This window comes from Spodoptera frugiperda, chromosome 6, assembly GCF_023101765.2.
Source record: "Spodoptera frugiperda isolate SF20-4 chromosome 6, AGI-APGP_CSIRO_Sfru_2.0, whole genome shotgun sequence".
Lineage (NCBI taxonomy): Eukaryota > Metazoa > Arthropoda > Insecta > Lepidoptera > Noctuidae > Spodoptera > Spodoptera frugiperda.
Genome location: NC_064217.1, coordinates 12,701,285 through 12,724,850, shown reverse-complemented (window position 1 = coordinate 12,724,850; position 23,566 = coordinate 12,701,285). Strand labels below are relative to the sequence as shown.

At 37.2% G+C, this 23,566-nt stretch overlaps 2 protein-coding genes across 2 annotated transcripts; both read left to right on the top strand.

Annotated features, from left to right (window-relative positions):
* Positions 1–1,296: 1,296 nt before the first annotated feature.
* On the top strand, positions 1,297–2,145 carry LOC118267478 (polyadenylate-binding protein 1-A-like). Its single transcript, XM_035581501.2, has one exon. The coding sequence runs from the start codon at positions 1,297–1,299 to the stop codon at positions 2,143–2,145; it is 849 nt and encodes a 282-aa protein (XP_035437394.2).
* An 8,626-nt stretch (positions 2,146–10,771) lies between these two features.
* LOC118267970 (polyadenylate-binding protein 1-A-like) lies at positions 10,772–11,620 on the top strand. Its single transcript, XM_035582233.2, has one exon. It carries the CDS (start codon positions 10,772–10,774, stop codon positions 11,618–11,620), a length of 849 nt encoding a protein of 282 aa, XP_035438126.2.
* Positions 11,621–23,566: the final 11,946 nt, after the last annotated feature.

Below are 23,566 nucleotides of genomic sequence, written 5' to 3'. Positions count from 1 at the left end.
CAACGTCTTCGTCGTCCTCATCATCGGACTCCGCAATGAGGTACAGATAGGTAATGTACTAAGTAGTCGTTTTACAGAACATTTTTAACCAAGACTAAGATGTCTGAAGCAAATAAAATATATAAAGAAGATTTTCGAAATTATAGAAAAGAGTATTTTAAAAATAATTTTATTAATCAAAATCAGAACTGCCTATTAGATGGTTTCAGGTAATCTCCAGGCTGCCAATGGCGGTACGGCATCATCACGGGCATGGGCGAATCAGCAGGGCGATTGTTTTCACGGTCCTCGTCGTCATCTAATGTATCGATTATTATCGTCTCGTCATCGGTGTCGGTATCTTCTTCCATGGCATCATCATTATAATTGTCTTTATCCTCATCGTCATTGCTGTCGTTTTCACTCATGTTCTCGTCGCCATCCTCCTCTATGTCACTGGTATCCATTAATTCTATTAATTCTTCACTGTTCTCTGCTTCCTGTCTGCCAGTAGGTCCATTATAAGTTATTCCAACCGTACTTAAGAAGTAAATATAATAATCTTCCCGTGCTATTTCCATGGTGACGACTTAAGAGGTTATAAGTAGAAAAAAACAGAACCCTTTTTATATGCCAAATCAAGAATCATTAGGGACGGTGATTAGTGGTGCAGTTGCAATAATACATACAAAGGAAATTTATTACGATGTGATTAACTCATTTCTTTTAATTTAAATTAATTTACTCTAATTTATAACATGATTAAGTACTTAATTATAATTTTAATTAATGCGCCTATGCCAGTGATAACGTTATTCCAGGAATGGATGCCTTAGGAGTACCAAACCATCCATCAAAAGCAAACCATCTAATGATAGTTATGGTCGTTTTAATTTCATCATCATTATATCAACTACACAACATAGATCTTCCCTGTGACTGCAAGTATGGCTAGATAAAACCAAAGCCTTATTAGTGATACGTGGGATTTAAGACCAAACCGTTATCAGTAACTAGATAACAAAAATATAGACAAAGGCCTAAGTACGCCATTGTTCGGGTCCGCGAACTTTCAAATCCTGTTTATTTTAAGTAACCAATTAAAATCCCACGGTAATGCGTAACCATTGTACCTGATTCGTTCGTGTTATCGGAATACCGAGAAAATCCCCACTCCAACATTTATCTTCTTCAAAGTCAGCAAGCCAAGTCTCCGGTGTCCAGTAGTTAGTATTTGACTTGACGTTGACTCGAACAGTCGTCTCTCACTGGTCAGTCATTGTTGTGCGAACAAATACAATATTTCAAGATACCAAGATGGTCAACCAAATAGAAATGGGTGCTGGCGCAGAATGTAAATTCAATTCGTCTAGAGTGCCTAGTGGTAGCTGTGAAGAAACAAACGATGGAGTTATGGAGAGCATGCTACAAAGAAGACCCTGTGAGGACATATCAAATCCATCGAAACTGAATGGACAAGATCACAAAATTGCCCCGTCATCCGGCCCTGCTAAAATTTTGATATCAAATTTGGACGATCACATATCCGGATTAGATATCCAAGAGCTGTTCTCAGCATTTGGCAAAACCACAAGTGTAGTTATGTGTTACAGTAATGGTAGATCCATAGGAACTGCTGAGGTAGTGTATGAAAGAGAAGCCGATGCATTAAAAGCATGCGACGAATATAATGGAAAAGTATTAGATGGAAGATCAATGCATATACAACTTGCAACTATAAAAGAAACAAGTGAAGGCAGCTACTACCGTGGAGGCAGTGAACCGGCTATGACAGAAGGATCAACCAGTACCACCAAATTAACCGTGACAAATTTGAATGTTCAAGTCTCCGATTCTAACGTGCAAGAACTGTTCTCCATATTCGACAGTTTTGTTAGTGCAGGGATAATCTATGATGAGAGTGGAAGATCCACGTGTACGGCCGAAGTTATTTTTGATAGGCAAATCGATGCGTTAAAAGCATACGACGCATTTCACGGGAAAACATTGGGAGGAAAGACGATGTTCCTAACATATACCGCCCCGGAAATTCCCAACTTTGGTGTTGGTGAAAGCGGAGGCTATCAATGCGGCGGCTACGATGTTCACCAAACTTCTCAAGTTACGTGGCGCAGTCGACGTTGGTGGAATAGTTGGCAGCTTTGAAGGCAATCATAGGTGGTTACATTCCTTCCACCTATTCGACCCTGATTGCATCAATTTTTGCAAACAAAAAGCCCTTTTCAGGGCTACAATTATTTGACAGTTTCTATTTAATGGATAGTTCAAAAACGTAACCCTAACTCCCCTAACCCTAAACCTACCTAAGAAGTATTTTAGAACGATTTTCACATTTATAATATGTATTACTAAGGACAGAAGATGAACGTTAAAGCGATCGGATCTGTGAAAAAGGCGCACTAGGCTTTGTGCGCCTTTTTCACAGATCGGACGACGTGGCCGCTGAGGGGTCTCAGTCGTCGCCGCGGCCACACCGTCCGGTCAAGTTAATGATTTGGATCGCTATATCTTAATATCTTTTATTACAAAAATAGGTTCGCGAGTATTAGTCACTCATACCACAAATGGCTCCTGCCTTCGTTTAGTTAGAGATATAGACAGCAAAATAGTAGTCACAGTAAGAATAAATTTTTGAAGTAAATTGAAACGTGTTTATAATACAACTCGTATTAAAAATCTATATTAGAAACAAATTCAATGATGCTGAGTTTATTTTTGATAGGAAAATCGATGCATAAGCATACGACATACCATGGAATGCATGGGAAAGATAAGCACAAAATATAAGTTACTAGGAAGTTTTAAAATAAGCAAATGAGAGCAAGATTCATTTCATTTAGCACTTAAAACAAATATAAGCTAAATTTGAAATATACGGCAAACAAAGGAAATATGAAGGATAAATTGGAACAATACCAATGATTATAGCCCTCTATTGTCGACTTTAGACGTCCTTGAGGTACCCCTTCCTAGCTTCGAAAGAAACGTTAAAAATTTTGAATTCTTAAAAGCCTCGAAGGATTATGTTAATAAAACTCTCGACAGCTTAGTTGTAATAAATGTAAGTGCCATATATGTATATATGGTAAATAAAGTAATAATATTAACATTAATAAAAATAGAAATTGACACGTTGACTGACTTGTAGCCACCGTCGCACCCACAACGTAGTGTTGCGTACGTGCGGTAGGTCATATAGGCCACGCACCCACGGTGACGTAGATCACGTAACGCTTAAACCCGTCATCAGGAACGCGCACGTCGTTTCCTTGGTTGGATTTCCATATTTTTTAAAGTTTTGATAAGTAGATACACAATTCGACATATACTATCTAACGGAATGTTTACTCATACATCATATTAGAAATTTTGTGTTGGTGAAATCGTAGCGTATTCTATTTTTATTACAATTCTCTTCCAAAATACATATTTCGTGGTGTTAAAGTTAAGGGGATTACGTTTTTTGACGATCTGTTAAAAAGAAACTGTCTAAAATGTTTAGGTGGCCCTGAAAAGGGCCTTTTTTGAGAAATCGATGTGATGTTCTCGCTATTTACTGGTCGGTTGATAGTCCGGCCCTGAAGCCAAACTGCCCACCGTCATATGAAACATATGTAGCATCTCGAAAAACTTCGAGGCTGAGGTTAACAGGAGTATCTTACGGAGAAATCCATCACCCCGCCGGCGCCGCCGCTGGCGCAACTTCTTCGTCGTCCTCATCGTCTGACTCCGCTATGAGGTACTCGTACGCCAGTACAAGCATATCAATAATATAATCGTCGGAAACAATATCCATATTGATATCTTGAATTACTGGTACAGTACAATCGTCCGTAGTAATGCGCCTGCGTCGCTTAGGTACTGCTCTACGGTATCACAAGTAGCGGGTGGCCTAACACAAATGTAAAAAGGATAACCACCAATCACGATCGAGTATTTCCGTCTCGCTCTAATCGGCGACGCCATACTTACCTGTACACTACTTACTTTCATAGAGTGCACTACTTACTTCCTGAGTATCGGTGATCGGCCACTGTTATATAAAACAAATAATCGTATGCTTCCCATAACTCAAGTTATGGGAAGCATACGAGGAACACCTGTGGGGATATATCAAATCCATTGAACATCAATGGACGAGATCAGAAAATTGCCATGTCATCCGATCCTACTAACATTTTGATATCTTTTTGTAATATTCTATAGGAACTTTTAACAATATATTACGCCAAACTTAAGACACGTTTTATTCGGCGCACAGCAATCTTCAGTGTCTTCATGGCTGTATTGTAGAACTTAACATACAAGAGATGCAGCAGGCTTGTCCCATTAACAAAATAACGCATTTTTTTCTCTTTGATTATTTATCCTCATCATTGTCAAACTCAAAGCCGAGCGATTGGCTGTCTACATTTTTGTTACCATCGGCGATACCATACTTACCTGTACTGTATGAAAATAGAGTGCACGAACTGTCGTCTATCAGTGATCGGTCATTATTATGTAAAACAAATAATTGAGTTATGGGGAGCATACGAGGAACACCCCGTGGGGATATATCAAATCCATGGAACATCGTCCGATGTACAATGTTCTTAAGAGTGAACACAAAGGTCCACAAGAACTGCTGAAATAATCTTTGAAAGAAATGCCGATGCATTTAAGGCATATAACGCATATAATAGGAGAAGTTTAGATGAGAGAGCAATGGAAATAAGTTTTGAGAATCCCTACTTTCAAAACGAAGAAACAAGGGATGAAAACAACTGTGGCGGCGGCGGACGAGCTGGGAAAGATATATCAATAGGTATTACCAAATTACATGTCTTTTGTTAGACATCTAGTGGAATTCAGATAAATAACAAGAAAGATCGACAAGACACGTTTTATTCGGAGCACAGCGATCTTCAGAGTTCCAGTGTTTTCGTGGTTGTCCCATTAAAAAATAACACATTTTTCTTTTGTCTTTGACTATTTTTCCTTATCATTGTCAAACTCAAAGCCGAGCGGTGATTGGTTGTCTACATTTTTGTTATCTACTTACTGATAACACACAGGTCTTATATCCCACGCTAACAAAGCATTAACCCTCTATTGTTCGTGCAATACTCGTTTAATATTTTCTATGTAAGAGGTGAGTATTATAATATTTGGATGATGAATTGAGGTTCAATGTATGGGCGAATATGTGGAAGGACTGTTCTCACAATCCTCTACCTTGTCTAGTGTCTGGACTATCACGGTCTGGGCATCGGAGCCAACAGCATCTTGCACATCGTCTTCAAGCTTCTCGGACTCTGCTCGTACAATGGGACCGTTGTACGTTAATCACAATGTAGTCAGGAAGTAAATAAAATACTCTTCCCTTGCGCTGTCCATGTTGACGAGTTCTCCAGTGATACGAAGGAAAAATTAAAACCGATTAATTTTTTTACCAAATCCACAATCACAACACCGGGGGTATTTTGTGTCAGTAAACAATGTGAACATGCATTTTACCATTTAATAGATAACATTAAATTAAGTCAGTCTTAGCAATGAAAAAACTAAACAGGAAAATTATATTCATATATTGACTAAGGAACCTATCCAAAACTATCTATCTAATGACTAAGGAAGAAAAATAAAACAAAGAATAAAATCCAGAAAATAATAAAGATGGAATGAGTGACAAGGTAAAAGAAAGACAACAACTGAAGGCACATGATATAGAAAAGAAAGCTACATACGAAAGATTTAAAATACATCAAAATATAAGGTTTCCATACATGCCTGTCGATACTGTTCACGCAGTTATCGAAAGGGAAGTGCAAACATTTATTGTATGTAGTCCATCACAAATTCTGAGTTATTAAACTTTAGTCAATTGGCTATGTCAAACAAAAACATTCGATATTGAGATATCTGAGATGCGACTTTTATATTAAAAAATATAAAACGATCAAAATTTATCAAGTTTTCTACGGAAACAACATACACTATGAGTTTACAGGAAGAGACCTCAGAGAAAGGAAAAGGAAAGGGAAATAACTACCGATAAAAAAAATTAAGAAGAAACTAACAACGAAACCGTGGCAGATATGGATATCTTAAAACTGTTATACGACTGCAGAATATCAATTTCAGTTGTCAAATATAAAGATCTCATAAATCTTTGTGAAAATGGAACTAAACCTAAGAGATTCCATGGCGAATATAGAGACTTTCCATGTAGCTCTGAAATTCATGATACTTTAAATTAACCCGACGAAGAGAATGAAGACAATAGCGACTAAGAAGATAATAAGTATTTTTTTTGTATAGATGATTGATTACATACATACATGTATTTTTTATAAGACAGAAATAATATTTTTGAAATAAAGTCTGAAGTCAGTAAAATAAGCGCAAACTAATTTCTAAAAGACTGCCATAAAGTAATAAATTGAGTTCTTAAAAGTAAATTATATTAAAAATTAAATATTTTTTAATAAACAATTAAAACAATGGTATCGATAGACATAAAAACAATTGAAACTTTGCCCTGAGTTCCCACGGTAGTTCACCGCCATTGAACCTGTCTCGCTCGGTATAACGGGAACCTCCCCCCACTCCAACGATTGTCTTTATCTAAGTCGGCAGTAGCGGCAGGATTCAGATATCTGTAGTCAGTGTTTGACTCGACGTTGACACGAACAGTCGTCCTTCAGTGATCGGTCATTCTCGTGTGTACGAAATAATCTACTTCATCCAAATACCAAGATGGTCAACCAAATTTCAATGGGTCGCGGTGCTGGGCGTAAATTCAATACGTCTAAGATACCTGGTGGTGGCCGTGGCAAAGCTGATAGTGGAGTCGTGAGGACCATTCTACGAGGAAAACAACGTGGAGATATTTGTAAATCAGCAAGAATCCCAAGACGCAATGGACTTATCAAAAAGCATGTAAATGCTTTGCTATCAGAATGTGTCGCAGCCGGTCATACTAAACTATTGATCTCGAATTTAGATGCAAGAGCCTCAGGTTTCGACATTCTGGAACTGTTTTCCGAATTTGGCACTATTAAGGCAATTAAGATGAATTATGACACTACTCAAAGGTCCACAAGAACTGCTGAAATAAGTTTTGAAAGGTATGCCGATGCATTGAATGCTTATAACGAATATAATGGGAGATCATTCGATGAGAGACCAATGGAAGTAAGTTTTGAGAATCCCAACTTCCAAAACGACGTAACAAGTGATGAACATAACTGTTGTGGCGGCGAACCAGCTGGAAAAGATATACAAACAGTAGATGTTACCAAATTGTATATCTTAAATTTGGATAATAAAATCACCGATTCTGACCTGAAAGAGCTGTTTTCAGAATTTGACAGTTTTATAAGTGCAGTAGTTCATTATGATGAAAGTGGAAGATCCTTGGGCACTGCAGTAATTGCTTACCAAAGCAAAGCAGATGCATTAAAAGCATACGACGAGTACCACGGTAGGGCATTGGACGGAAGAACGATGTTCATTGCAATTACTGAGACGACCAATTTTGATCTTGGCAATAGCTGCGATAATAATGGTGGTGGTTTCGATCTTCACCATTTTTGTAAAATTATACCCTTCGTCGGAAAATAACAATATCGACGGTTGCTGGTGTCTCGAGCAACGCTGGCTGGTCGAATTGAGCCTGACCGCATCGATATTTCAGAACAAAAGCCCTTTTCAGGGCTACAAATATATAACAGTTTCTATTTAACAGATAGTCAAAAACGTTAACCTAACCCCTTAATCCTAACACCACGTAAGATGTATTTTAGGACAACGTTCACATTTATACTATTTCTAAGACTGGAACATTAGCTTTAAGGCATCAGGCCCTTGGCCCTACCATCTAACGTTAGCCTACTCAGGTGTTGATCGAGGCTCTTTGGCTATGAGACCATTGGCAGATACGACTATTATAATTATTTTCTTAAACATTTCATTTTTTTTCTCAACACTGTACAGCTTCACTGTGGTAGAATTATTATGATTTTTTATTCGTATACTACTGGCTAAATCAGTGTGGCATTTTAGCTGAGTACTGGCCTTTTTGTGCCGTATTCCTTATTTTGAAAGTAAATACTTTCAAATGATACCCTGTTTTGCATGCATTATTTTGTAACAGTGCAAATAAACTGTTTTTCTTTCTTTCTTTTCATATTAGAAACAGATTCAATGATATTGAGATTATTTTTGATAGGAATATCCATGCGTATGCCTACAATTACCATGGAATGTATGGGCAAATACCAGCAGGTCCCAAATAACACATTTCCTTTTGATTTTTCCCTTATCTTTATCAAACTCAAAACTCGAGCGGTGATTGGCGTAAGCTTAAGCAAACGACATACCTACCTATGGAATGCATGGGAAAGATAAGCACAAAATATATTATTTAATTTTGGTATTTGTAACGAACTTACGCGCTGATTACGGTTAATACACTGTAAGTTACTAGCAAGTTTTAAAATAAGCAAATGAGTGCAAGATTAAGAGAACAGTTAATCATTTTATTCCTCCATTGTCGACTTCAGTCGTCCTTATGGTAGGTCCTTTTTTTTTTTTTTTGAGGGGGGAAAATCATCCAATGACTTCTCCGCCTTGGGCGAGGCGAGAGGGAGTGTCAGACTCTTACTGACTAAAAACCATTCCTTGCTTTTCCAGCCAGAGCCCTGGTAAACCCGCTAGGTAGTCCGCAGCTCCGGATGGTTATCCCGTGGGTTGGTCCTTAGCTTGCAAAAATGACGTGAACCAAAGTCCAATGTTCGTAGACGGTCGGCCGAAACATTAAACATATTTTTGAATTCTTAAAAGCCTCGAAGGATTATGTTAATAAAACTCTCGACAGCTTAGTTGTTATAAATGTAAGCGTTAACTGTATATATGGTAAATAAAGTAAATAATATTAACATTAATAAAAAATAATTTGACACGTTGACTGACTTGTAGCCACCGTCGCACCCAAAACGTAGTGTTGCGTACGTGCGGTAGGTCATATAGGCCACGCACCCACGGTGACGTAGATCACGTAACGCTTAAACCCGTCGTCAGGAACGCGCACGTCGTCTCCTTGGTTGGATTTCCATATTTTTTTGAGTTTTCATAAGTAGATACATAATTCGACATCATATTAGATATTTTGTGTTGGTGAAATCGTAGCGTATTCTATTTTTATTACTATTTTATTCCAAAACACCTCTTTCGTGGTGTTAAAGTTAGGGGATTACTGTTGTACGGATTGACGTTTTTTTTGACGATTCGTTAAATAGAAACTGTTTAGAATGTTTTTGTGGCCCCGAAAAGGGCCTTTTTTAAGAAATCGATGTGATGTTCTCGCTAATCGCTGGGTGGTTATGGTTAGGTGTCTGGCCCTGAAGCCAAACTGCCCACCGTCATATGCAACATATGTAGCATCTCGAAAATCTTCGAAGCCGAGGTTACCGGGAGTATCTTACGGAGAAATCCGTCATCCCGCCGGCGCCGCCGCTGGCGCAACGTCTTCGCCGTCCTCATCATCGGACTCCGCTATGAGGTACACATAGGTAATGTACTAAGTAGTCGTTTTACAGAACATTTTTAACCAAGACTAAGATGTCTGAAGCAAATAAAATATGTATATAAAGAAGATTTTAAAAACAATTTTATTACACAAAATCAGAACTGCCTATTAGATGGTTTCAGGTAATCTCCAGGCTGCCAATGGCGGGACGGCATCATCACGGTCAAGGGCGAATCAGCAGGGCGATTGTTTTCACGGTCCTCTTCGTCATCTAATGTATCGATTATTATCGTCTCGTCATCGGAGTCTGTATCTTCTTCCATGACATCATCGTTATAATTTTCTTTATCCTCATCGTCATTGCTGTCGTTTTCACTCATGTTCTCGTCGCCATCCTCCTCGATGTCACTGGTATCCATTAATTCTATTAATTCTTCACTGTTCTCTGCTTCCTGTCTGCCAGTAGGTCCATTATAAGTTATTCCCACCGTACTTAAGAAGTAAATGTAATAATCTTCCCGTGCTATTTCCATGGTGACGACTTAAGAGGTTATAAGTAAAAAAATCAGAACCCTTTTTATATGCCAAATAAAGAATCATTAGGGACGGTGATTAGTGGTGCAGTTGTAATAATAGATACAAAGGAAATTTATAACGATGTGATTAACTCATTTCTTATAATTTAAATTAATTTACCCTAATTAATAACATGATTAAGTAATTTATTTCAATTTTAATTAATGCGCCTATGCCGGTGATAACATTATTCCAGCGATGGATGCCTGAGGATTACCGCAAACCATCTAATGATAGTTATGGTCGTTTTAATTTCAACATCATTATATCAACTTTCTGCACAACATAGACCTTTCCAGAGTGCAAAAGCAGCTAGATGGAAGCAACGCCTTGTTAGCGACACGTGGGATATAAAACCAGATCGTTATCAGTAACTAGATAACAAAAATATAGACAAAGGCCTACCGCCATTGTTTGGTTCCGCGAACTTTCATACCTTGTTTATTTTAAGTAACCAATTAAAATCCCACGGTACCTAATTCGTAACCACTGAACCCGACTCGTTCCAGTGTTATCGGAATACCGAGAAAATCCCCACTCCAACATTTATCTTCTTCAAAGTCAGCAAGCCAAGACTCCGGTGTCCAGTAGTTAGTATTTGACTTGACGTTGACTCGAACAGTCGTCTCTCACTGGTCAGTCATTGTTGTGCGAACAAATACAATATTACAAGATACCAAGATGGTCAACCAAATAGAAGTGGGTGCCGGTGTAGGATGTAAATTCAATTCGTCTACAGTGCCTAGTGATAGCTGTGAAGAAACAAACGATGGAGTTATGGAGAGCATGCCACAAGGAAGACCCTGTGAGGACATATCAAATCCATCGAAACTGAATGGACAAGATCACAAAATTGCCCCGTCATCCGGCCCTGCTAAAATTTTGATATCAAATCTGGACGATCACATATCCGGATTAGATATCCAAGAGCTGTTCTCAGCATTTGGCAAAACCACAAGTGTAGTTATGTGTTACAGTAACGGTAGATCCACAGGAACTGCTGAGGTAGTGTATGAAAGAGAAGCCGACGCATTAAAAGCATGTAGTGAATATAATGGAAAAGCATTAGATGGAAGAACCATGCATATACAACTTGCAACTATAAAAGAAACAAGTGAAGGCAGCTACTACTGTGGAGGCAGTGAACCGGCTATGACAGAAAGATCAACCAGTACCACCAAATTAACCGTGACAAATCTGAATGTCCAAGTCTCCGATTCTAACGTGCAAGAACTGTTCTCCATATTCGACAGTTTTGTTAGTTCAGGGATAATTTATGATGATAGTGGAAGATCCACGTGTACGGCCGAAGTTATTTTTGATAGGCAAATCGATGCGTTAAAAGCATACGACGCATTCCACGGGAAAACATTGGCAGGAAAGACGATGTTCCTAACATATACTGCCCCTGAAATTCCCAACTTCGGTGTTGGTGAAAGCGGAGGCTATCAATGCGGCGGCTACGATGTTCACCAAACTTCTCAAGTTACGTGGCGCAGTCGACGTTGGTGGAATAGTTGGCAGCTTTGAAGGCAATCATAGGTGGTTACATTCCTTCCGCCTATTCAACACTGATTGCACCAATTTCTCAGAACAAAAAGTCCTTTTCAGGACTACAATTATATGACAGTTTCTATTTAACGGATAGTCAAAAAACGTAACCCTAACTCCCCTATACCTAAGATTAACATTTTTTTTCCATTTATAATATGTATTACTAAGGATAGAAGATGAACGTTAAAGCGATCGGATCGAAGGCGCACTAGGCTTTGTGCGCCTTTTTCACAGATCGGACGACGTGGCCGCTGAGGGGTCTCAGTCGCCACCGCGGCCACACCGTCCGGTCAAGTTAACTATTTGGATCACTATATTTTAATGGCTACTTTCTAGTATCTTTTATTACTTAAAAAAAAAAAATTAGAAGAAATTCAATGATGCTAAGATTATTTTTGATAGGAAAATCGATGCATAAGCATACGACATACCATGGAATGCATGGGAAAGATAAGGACAAAATATAAGTTACTAGCAAGTTTTAAAATAAGCAAATGAGTGCAAGATTAATTTCATTTAGCACTTAAAACAAATATGAGCTAAATTTGAAATATATGGCAAACAAAGGAAATATGAAGGATAAATTGGAACGATACCAATGATTATATCCCTCTATTGTCGACTTTAGACGTCCTTGAGGTACCCCTTCCTAGCTTCGAAAGAAACGTTAAAAATTTTGAATTCTTAAAAGCCTCGAAGGATTATGTTAATAAAACTCTCGACTGCTTAGTTGTTATAAATGTAAGTGTTAACTGTATATATGGGAAATAAAGTAATAATATTAACATTAATAAAACTAGAAATTTATATGTTGACTGACTTGTAGCCACCGTCGCATCCACAACGTAGTGTTGCGTACGTGCGGTAGGTCATATAGGCCACGCACCCACGGTGACGTAGATCACGTAACGCTTAAACCCGTCATCAGGAACGCGCACGTCGTCTCCTTGGTTGGATTTCCATATTTTTTAAGTTTTGATAAGTAGATACACAATTCGACATATACTATCTAATGGAATGTTTACTCATACATCATATTAGATATTTTGTGTTGGTGAAATCGTAGCGTATTCTATTTTTATTACCATTTTCTTCCTAAACACCTCTTTCGTGGTGTTAAAGTTAGAGGGTTACGTTTTTTGACGATCTGTTAAAAAGAAACTGTCTAAAATGTTTAGGTGGCCCTGAAAAGGGCCTTTTTTGAGAAATCGATGTGATGTTCTCGCTATTTACTGGTCGGTTGATAGTCCGGCCCTGAAGCCAAACTGCCCACCGTCATATCCAACATATGTAGCATCTCGAAAAACTTCGAGGCTGAGGCTACCGGGAGTATCTGACGGAGAAATCCGTCATCCCGCCGGCGCCGCCGCTGGCGCAACTTCTTCATCGTCCTCATCGTCTGACTCCGCTATGAGGTACTCGTACGCCAGTACAAGCATATCAATAATATAATCGTCGGAAACAATATCCATATTGATATCTTGAATTACTGGTACAGTACAAGCGTCCGTAGTAATGCGCCTGCGTCGCTTACGTACTGCTCTACGGTATCACAAGTAGCGGGTGGCCTAACACAAATGTAAAAAGGATAACCACCAATCACGAACGAGTATTTTCGTCTCGCTCTAATCGGCGATGCCATACTTACCTGTACTTTCATAGAGTGCACTCCTTACTTCCTGAGTATTTAATTTATTGCCAGAACCACGAACTGTCGTCTATCGGTGATCGGTCATTATTATGTAAAACAAATAATTGAGTTATGGGGAGCATACGAGGAACACCCCGTGGTGATATATCAAATCCATTGAACATCGTCCGATATACAATGTTCTTGATATAATTATATTTTTGGAAAATGTGGAAGACCACTTTTCCGGATTAGGTAAACAAGAGCTGTTCTCAGCCAATGGTACAATTAGAAGTGTACATATATAAAAAAACAAGTGAAGGCAGCTACTATGGTGGAGGCATTGGACCGGTTATGATACCAGCAACAAATCCCAACTTTTCAGAATTTGGCACTATTGTAGGAGTGAACACAAAGGTCCACAAGAACTGCTGAAATAATCTTTGAAAGAAATGCCGATGCATTAAAGGCATATAACGCATAATTTTATATTAAAAGAAGAAGTTTAGATGCGAGAGCAATGGAATTCAGATAAATAACAAGAAAGATCGACAAGACACGTTTTATTCGGAGCACAGTGTCTCGTGGATCTTCAGAGTTTTCGTGGTTGTCCCATTAAAAAATAACACATTTTTCTTTTGTCTTTGACTATTTTTCCTTATCATTGTCAAAATCAAAGCCGAGCGGTGATTGGTTGTCTACATTTTTGTTATCTACTTACTGATAACACACAGGTCTTATATCCCACGCTAACAAAGCATTAACCCTCTATTGTTCGTGCAATACTCGTTTAATATTTTCAATGTAAGAGGTGAGTATTATAATATTTGGATGATGAATTGAGGTTCAATGTATGGGCGAATATGTGGAAGGACTGTTCTCACAATCCTCTACCTTGTCTAGTGTCTGGACTATCACGGTCTGGGCATCGGAGCCAACAGCATCTTGCACATCGTCTTCAAGCTTCTCGGACTCCGCTCGTACAATGGGACCGTTGTACGTTAATCACAATGTAGTCAGGAAGTAAGTGAAAAACTCTTCCCTTGCGCTGTCCATATTGACGAGTTCTCCAGTGATACGAAGGAAAAATTAAAACCGAATATTTTTTTACCAAATCCACGATCACTACACCGAGGGTATTTTATAATTAGTAGTTTTATTAATAGATAACATTAAATTAAGTCAGTCTTAGTTAAACACTTGAGCAATAAAAAAAACAAAACAGGTAAAAGCCTGGACCGATAAAAATGTTTCGAAATTATATTCATATATTGACTAAGGAACCTATCCAAAACTATCTATCTAATGACTAAGGAAGAAAAATAAAACAAAGAATAAAATCCAGAAAATAATAAAGATGGAATGAGTGACAAGGTAAAAGAAAGACAACAACTGAAGGCACATTATATAGATAAGAAAGCTACATACGAAAGATTTAGAATACATCAAAATAATTATGTCTCCATACATGCCTGTCGATACTGTTCAAGCAGTTATCGAAAGGGAAGTGCAAACATTTATTGTATGGAGTCCATCACAAAGGCTTACCTTTGTGATGGACTTTGTATTTTGAGTCAGCTCGCAAAACCTAATAATGTTATTAGACCTTATAATGTTATTGTATTGGACTATTCTGAGTTATTAAACTTTAGTCAATTGGCTATGTCAAACAAAAACATTCGATATTGAGATTTCTGAGATGGGACCTTTATATTAAATAATATAAAACGATCTAATATTTATCAAGTTTTATACGGCAGACACCACTATGAGTTTACAGGAAAAGACTTCAGAGAAAGGAAAGGGAAAGAGAAAAACTGTTATACGACTGCAGAATATCAATGGTAGATATGGATATCAAAACTGTTATACAGTTGTCAAATATAAGGATCTCATAAATCATTGTGAAAATGGAACTAAACCTAAGAGATTCCATGAAGCTCTGAAATTCACGATACTTTAAATTAACCCGACGAAGAGAATGAAGTCAATAGCGACTAAGAAGATAATAAGTATTTTTTTTTGTATAGATGATTGATTACATACATACATGTATTATATATTTTTATAAGACAGAAATAATATTTTTGAAATAAAGTCTGAAGGAAGATACTTAAAAGTAAACTAATTTCTAAAAGACTGCCATAAAGTACTAATAAATTGAGTTCTTAAAAGTAAATAATATTAAAAATTAAATATTTTTTAATAAACAATTAAAACAATGGTATCGATAGACATAAAAACAATTGAAACTTTGCCCTGAGTTCCCACGGTAGTTCACCGCCATTGAACCTGTCTCGCTCGGTATAACGGGAACCTCCCCCCACTCCAACGATTGTCTTTATCTAAGTCGGCAGTAGCGGCAGGATTCAGATATCTGTAGTCAGTGTTTGACTCGACGTTGACACGAACAGTCGTCCTTCAGTGATCGGTCATTCTCGTGTGTACGAAATAATCTACTTCATCCAAATATCAAGATGGTCAACCAAATTTCAATGGGTCGCGGTGCTGGGCGTAAATTCAATACGTCTAAGATACCTGGTGGTGGCTGTGGCAAAGCTGATAGTGGAGTTGTGAGGACCATTCTACGAGGAAAACAACGTGGAGATATTTGTAAACCAGCAAGAATTCCAAGACGCAATGGACTTATCAAAAAGCATGTAAATGCGCTGCTATCAGAATGTGTCGCAGCCGGTCATACTAAACTATTGATCTCGAATTTAGATGCAAGAGCCTCAGGTTTCGACATTCTGGAACTGTTTTCCGAATTTGGCACTATTAAGGCAATTAAGATGAATTATGACACTACTCAAAGGTCCACAAGAACCGCTGAAATAAGTTTTGAAAGGTTTGCCGATGCATTGAACGCTTATAACCAATATAATGGGAGATCATTAGGTGAGAGACCAATGGAAGTAAATTTTGAGAATCCCAACTTCCAAAACGACGTAACAAGTGATGAACATAAATGTTGTGGCGGCGAACCAGGTGGAAAAGATATACAAACAGTAGATGTTACCAAATTGTATATCTTAAATTTGGATAACAAAGTCACCGATTCTGACCTGAAAGAGCTGTTTTCAGAATTTGACAGTTTTATAAGTGCAGTAGTTCATTATGATGAAAGTGGAAGATCCTTGGGCACTGCAGTAATTGCTTACCAAAGCAAAGCAGATGCATTAAAAGCATACGACGAGTACCACGGTAGGGCATTGGACGGAAGAACGATGTTCATTGTAATTACTGAGACGACCAATTTTGATCTTGGCAATAGCTGCGATAATAATGGTGGTGGTTTCGATCTTCACCATTTTTGTAAAATTATACCCTTCGTCGGAAAATAACAATATCGAGGGTTGCTGGTGTCTCGAGCAACGCTGGCTGGTCGAATTGAGCCTGACCGCATCGATATTTCAGAACAAAAGCCCTTTTCAGGGCTACAATTATATAACAGTTTCTATTTAACAAATAGTCAAAAAACGTTAACCTAACCCCTTTATCCTAACACCACGTAAGATGTATTTTAGGACAACTTTCACATTTATAATATTTCTAAGACTGGAACATTAGCGTTAAGGCATCAGGCCCTTGACCCAACCATCTAACGTTAGCCTACTCAGGTGTTGATCGAGGCTCTTTGGCTATGAGACCATTGGCAGATACGACGATTATAATTATTTTCTTAAACATTTCATTCTTTTTTTCTCAACACTGTACAGCCTCAGTGTGGTAGAATTATTGTGATTTTTGAATTGTATACTACTGGCTGAATCAGCGTGGTATTTTAGCTGAGCACTGGCCTTTGTGTGCTTCTTTATTCCTTATTTATTTACACAAAATAATTACCTTGTTTTGCATGCATTATTTTGTAACGGTGCAAATAAACTGTTTTTGCTATATTTCTTTTCATATTAGAAACGGATTCAATGATGCTGAGATTATTTAGGATAGGAAAATCGATGCATTGAGCATACGACATATTCTAGGGGAAAATACTAGCAAGAAAAATGTCCCATTAAAAAAATAACACAAAATGAAAAAAAATACACAAAATGTGGTATTTTTTTTTCTCTTTAATTTTTTTCCTAATCATTGTCAAACTCAAAACTCGAGCGGTGATTGGTTGTCTACATTTTTGTTATCTACTTACTGATTACACTCTGGTCTTATATACCACGCTAACAAAGCATTAACCCTCTATTGTCCGAACAATACTTGCTTTATATTTTTTATGTAAATGTTGAGTATTAACTTAAGTATGACCTATTATCACGATTATACTAACATTTAGTTTAGGTAGCATACTTATTATAATGGGCAGTTGCACATAGTAAAATAAATCAGTTATACGATTGCAGAATATCAATTCCAGTTGTCAAATATAAAGATCTCATAAATCTTTGTGAAAATGGAACTATACCTAAGACATTCCATGGCGAATATAGAAATCTTCCATGTAGCTCTAAGATTCAGGATACTTTAAATGAATCCGACGGAGAGGATGAGGACAATAGCGACAAAGAAGATACATACATAAATAAATTTAGGAAGATGCTTAAAAGTAAAATAACGTCAACATTAATCCTAAAAGACTGTCATAAATTAGAAATAAATTGAGTTCCTTAAAGTAAATTCATAAGATTTAATAACATTTTGTTAGATTTTTACTTAAATATTAGTGTATAATAAACAATTACGACAGTGGTACATGTATACAATATTTTTGCTCTATAAGGGGAAGACCAATTTTTGCGGATCTGTGAAAAATCACACGCGGCTCTCAGTTCTGCCGCGCCCACACGGTCCGGTCAAGCTAATGATTTAGATCGCTATATCTAATTGTCAATTTTTTTTTTATAAATGGCTTTCCGAGTAGTGCACTTATACCTCCAATGGTTTCGGGTTTTGTTTGGTTAGAAGTGTAGACAGCACATTAGTAGTGACAGTAAGAATTATTAATCTATGAAGTAAATTGACGCGGATTTAAAATTTAATAAAACATTTCGGACGTTCCTCGTATTTACGAGAAACGTTCACCGCATACAAAGTAATATTCCAGCACAAACAAAGAAATCTGTCTCCCCGTGCGTAGGCAGAAAGCGGGCTGGGGATAGCCGTTTTGGTACAATGAATGTGTGTGGAAGCGTAGAAGATAACATGCTAGATATGTAAGATGATAAATATGAGAAATATAGACATGTAAAAGGCCATTGGGATGAGGGAAGAATTCTGGGATAACCTGAGATATATTCTCAATGGAAGAATAATTACGCGATAGGTACGAAAGAGTTCTAGGGCAATTTAGAGATGAAAGAACGAAAATGGGGTATATCTCCTGGATATAATGTGTCGAAAAGAAACTTGTTGTGACCAACACAACACTTAGTCACAAGAAGATCCACATGTGTACTTGGCAGAGGCATACAGAAAGGAATATGATTGATTTCGTGATTGTTTATGAACGCTTGAGGACAGAAATTAAGAATACCAGTAAATAAATAAATAAATAAATAATCCTTTATTTCATTATTTCACAAAATAATTTACATGAAACAGCCACAAATAAGTATTAATCAATAATTATGCTAGTGCACTAGGAATAACTTAATAAGTAACTTACCAATATTTAGGAACTATAGGAAAATTTACTTTTTAACCTAGACTTATGTATAATTAGCGACTTGCCCGAGCTAGGTTTATAAAAACCTGTGTTTCGGGTCATCACTTACAAGACTATCAATTTAGGTGCATGTGTACAGAAATAGAATAACAACTTACAAACTAATCTTACATTCATACTAAAACTTCCAATAGTTTTTCTGTGTCTGTGTAATCAAGATTTAGTAGATACTCTGATAACAATGTACTACATTTATAATAATTTACACTATATATATTTAGTATCTTGTTGACCTTGTTGTACAAAAATGGTCCTAAAAATACGTAAAATCTATGTGCAAATGCATGTCTTGTCTGTGGTTCAAAGCAAACCAAATCTTTCCTCCTCCTGGTTTGGGATACTGGGTCGAAAGGAAGCTCAGAGTGCTGATAAAGTATGGTTTGCAATATAAATAGTTGGCGCACTGTTAGTATTTTACATGCAGTGTATAGTTGGTGTGTGGGAAACCTAAAAGGGCGGAAGGTAGCAACCTTTAGAATTGCTCTTTGAGCGCGTTCCAGAGGAAGCAAGATAGACTTTGCAGTTCCACCCCATGATGTAATACAATAGGTGAGAACAGACTGACACAGAGCCAAATAAACCTGTTTAATTAACTTATAGTCGGCTATGTGGCGTAGGTTCTTAAAAATGTACATTAATTTACGCACTCTTTTGCATAGTAACTCGATGTGTTTACGGAAATTTAGATTCGTGTCAATCGTAACACCTAGATATTTTATGTGGTCAGCTTTAACTAAAGTGGGACAAGTACAAGCAATATTAGCAGAATTGCAATTATGTGCAAATATATCTTGGTTAGTAAGCGGTGGATTAATGTTTCTAATTGAGAATGAAATATATTTAGTTTTATCTATATTTAATGTTAGAAGATTTTGATGAAGCCAATTTGACACAACATTAAAACCGTTTTGGGCATATTCATATGTTTCACTTTGAGATTCAGCGGAAAACAATAGGGCTGTGTCATCCGCATATGATAATATTAGCCCATTACGAAGGACCAAACTACATAAATCATTAATGTAAATTAAAAACAATGTAGGTCCCAAAATACTTCCTTGAGGTATTCCGAAACCACTATTTTCCATCTCAGAACTTGTGTACTGACCTATTTTAACGCATTGTTGACGATCTCTAAGATAATCGGTGAACAACTGAAGTTGTTCGCCTCTTATTCCAAGTTTTTCAAGCTTGTGTAGTAACATAGAACAAGAAATTGTGTCAAACGCTTTAGCGAGGTCCAGGAAAATCCCAATGGTATGCATACCCTTGTCAAGGTTAGTACTAATGTATTCGGACAGTCTGTGAACTGCTTGGTTAGTCGATCTTTTTGGTCTAAACCCAAATTGGTTATTTGAAAGCAAATTGTTAATTTCAAGATAATCTATTAATCTACTATTTATAATTTTTTCTAAAATTTTTGAGAGACCTGTTAATACTGAAATGGGTCTATAGTTGTTAACACAGTTTTTATCTCCCGCTTTGAAAACTGGCGTAACTACTGCTTTTTTAAGCGGTTTGGGAAAGATTCCTTTAGACAAACATGACTGAAAAATATGGGTCAATGGAGGAGCAAGAAGGTGTTTAAACCTTTTCAGTATGTTATTAGGAATGCCATCCCACCCAACAGCGCAATCGTCCTTTAACCCTGTAATTATCCTTAAAATTTCATTGACGTCAGTGTTTAATAAAACAAAAGATTTTGATGTTTTCGTAGGGGTATTTACAGCCGACAATGGTTGGTGGGGATAAGTACTATGGTTCAAGGATTTTTCAGCTAAGGTTTTGCCAATGTTAGCAAAAAAACTATTTACTTTATTTGCGGCTACTAATGGGTTTATTTCTGAAGACAGTAATTCGAGTGGGGGTTCAGGATTTTTCGATCGAAAAGTATTTGTTTTAATAAATTTCCAAACGAGTTTACTGTTTTTTCCTGCCTTCTGTAACTCATTCTTCTCGTGTTGATATTTAACTTTTTTTAAAAGGTTGTTACAAAAGTTTCTATACCTTTTATATGAAATAGAAAGTATTTCATTATCAGGTGCAAGTTTTGACTTTTGGTGTAGTTTGTCCCTATGCCGTATACAACGAACGAGACCTGGAGTGATCCACGGTTTGATCGATTTATACCTTCTAGACGTTATTTTGGTAATTGTATTTTTGTTTATCGCATGTTGTAGCGCATTTATAAAATACTGTAATGAAATATTTGCGTCATTAGTATCGTAAACAGGGTCAAAGTCGATGTCGCGAATGGCACGTGCAAGATTAGTCATATCAATTTTTAAAAAGCTACGCATGCAGTTTTTTCTAGGTGAGGATTTTTGTATTGTTAGCAAAATAGCTTGATGGTCCGTAAGCGATGAATTGGTGACTAATGTTTTGTTCGGATGTCGGGTTTTTATGATGAAATGATCCAAACATGACCCAGACTGGTGCGTGGGATAATAATGGGTTGGTAAAAGACCATGAAATGAACAAATATTTAGGTAGTTATGTACATGTGTATCTGCTCTCTCAGAAGCAATATTAATATTTATGTCACCCATTAATATAATGTTCTTAAAAGCAGATAAATGTTTTAAGTTTACATCAAGTGAGTCCAAAAAGCTGTCAATGTTTTGAGACGGTGGCCTATAAATGGCCATAATTACAGTATCCGGAATAATTTTAATTACTAAACAGTTACTATTTTGAACTCTGGGCTCTTCCACTAGAACTTTTAAGTTGTTTTTGATGTACACCACTACACCATCATTCTGATTCATGTTTGAATTTGTTTTGTGAGTGCAGTAGCCGTCGAGAGAAGGTAGATTGGCTGTCTGAGAAGATAGCCAACATTCTGTTAGGACAATAACATCACAGTTAATGTCAAGACTTTCTAATAGAACTTCAAAGCCATCCATGTTGCGATTAATACTGCGAATATTTTGAGTTAGTAGCGTAAGCGTATTTTCCCCAGAAGGAAGAAGAAGTTTACAATCTTCTACATTACAGGTATTGGCTTCAGACACAGAAAATTCATCCAGATCAGTGATTAGCTGACTGGCCAGTGTTTACTTCCTCGTAGTTGCTACAACAGCAGGACTGGCGATGTACTGGAGACATCGGCTACTGATAAGAGTGCCTGGAACCGAGAGTGAAAAATGAACGGTTGAGAGAAGAGAACTCTCTATATCCATATTCAGTATGATGACCAGAGCTAAGGAAACTCAATGCAAATTGAGAGCAGCACTGAAGGAGTTGAAGTCATCCAAGCACCTGTGTAACCAACTGCTGCAGGAACGAGACGATAGTGAAGTACAAGTGACAAACATTATTAATAAAAACACAAAACTGAAAACTGAATTGTCTGAACTTCATATGTGTCACACGGACCTACTGCAACATGATACATTAATAAAAAAGGTTACTCCTTCCTGCGGTGTACCGACACTCACGAACATGCTTAAACACACGTATCACAACTGGAACTCGACAATAGTAATACACAATACTAATTCAAAGAAACGATCAACTCAGACGACTGATAAGCGATTATGTAGAACCTTTGTTCTCCATTTTCCATTGTTCATACCTAACTATCTGGATATAGATAATGATGGTTTCTTGAGAGAGAGAGAGACAAAAAGAGAGAGAGAGAGAGAGAGACAGAAAGAGAGAGAGAGAGAGAGGTTATGTGTGCTATAAGTAGCACCAAAAAATCCATTTTCATTAGCTCTTTGATCGCGAGACCGAAAGCATCTCAAAATGGAAGTTGCGTATTATGTCACCGTCGAGACGGAAAACGTTGAAGAAGTGGAAGTAGAGGAAAGATACCAAGGTACGTTTGTTTTCCAATTATTCATGTGATTTGTGTACACATATACCTTAGTAAGTACACACTTACTTTGTGCTTTATGTATATTTGTAATGGAGTTCATGTAATTTGCCCTTTCAAGCATTCGGTCCAAGTATATTCTAACAAATTCTCTTTTATTCCAGATCCGCATGCGACGCCATATATGGGAATGGTGCTTGTTCCTGGGACGTGTAGCGGTGTAACTCCACCGACACCAAAAGAAAATTATCATCATTACGCAGCTCTTTTAAAAGTACGCAGACGTCTCAATTTTGATACGTAAAAAGGTTGAAATGATGAATTTCAAAAAAACTTAAAATTGAATCGGTGGCGATTTCGCAAAAACAAAAGCCCTTTTCAGGGCTACAATTATATGACAGTTTCTATTTAACAGATAGTCAAAAAACGTTAACCTAACCCCTTTATCCAAATACCACGTGGTTTGGTGGTTATGATACACGGTGGTTTTAGGACAACTTTCACATTTATAATATTACTATTTAATAAAACGAAATTTTGACATGTAAAAGCCCATTGGGGTGAGGGAAGAATTCTGGGATAACTTGAGATATATTCTCAATGGAAGAATAATTACGCGATGTGTTAGGACACCGAAGTTAAGAATTACAAGAGCAGTATGTTTTAGAAACATCGTTTATCCTGCTAATTTTGTCTTGGATATTTCAATACAAAAGAGTCACATTACTGGCATAAGATATTAACTTATAAAATAATTTCGTATAGTTTATACAATGTGATAGGGGTTGGACT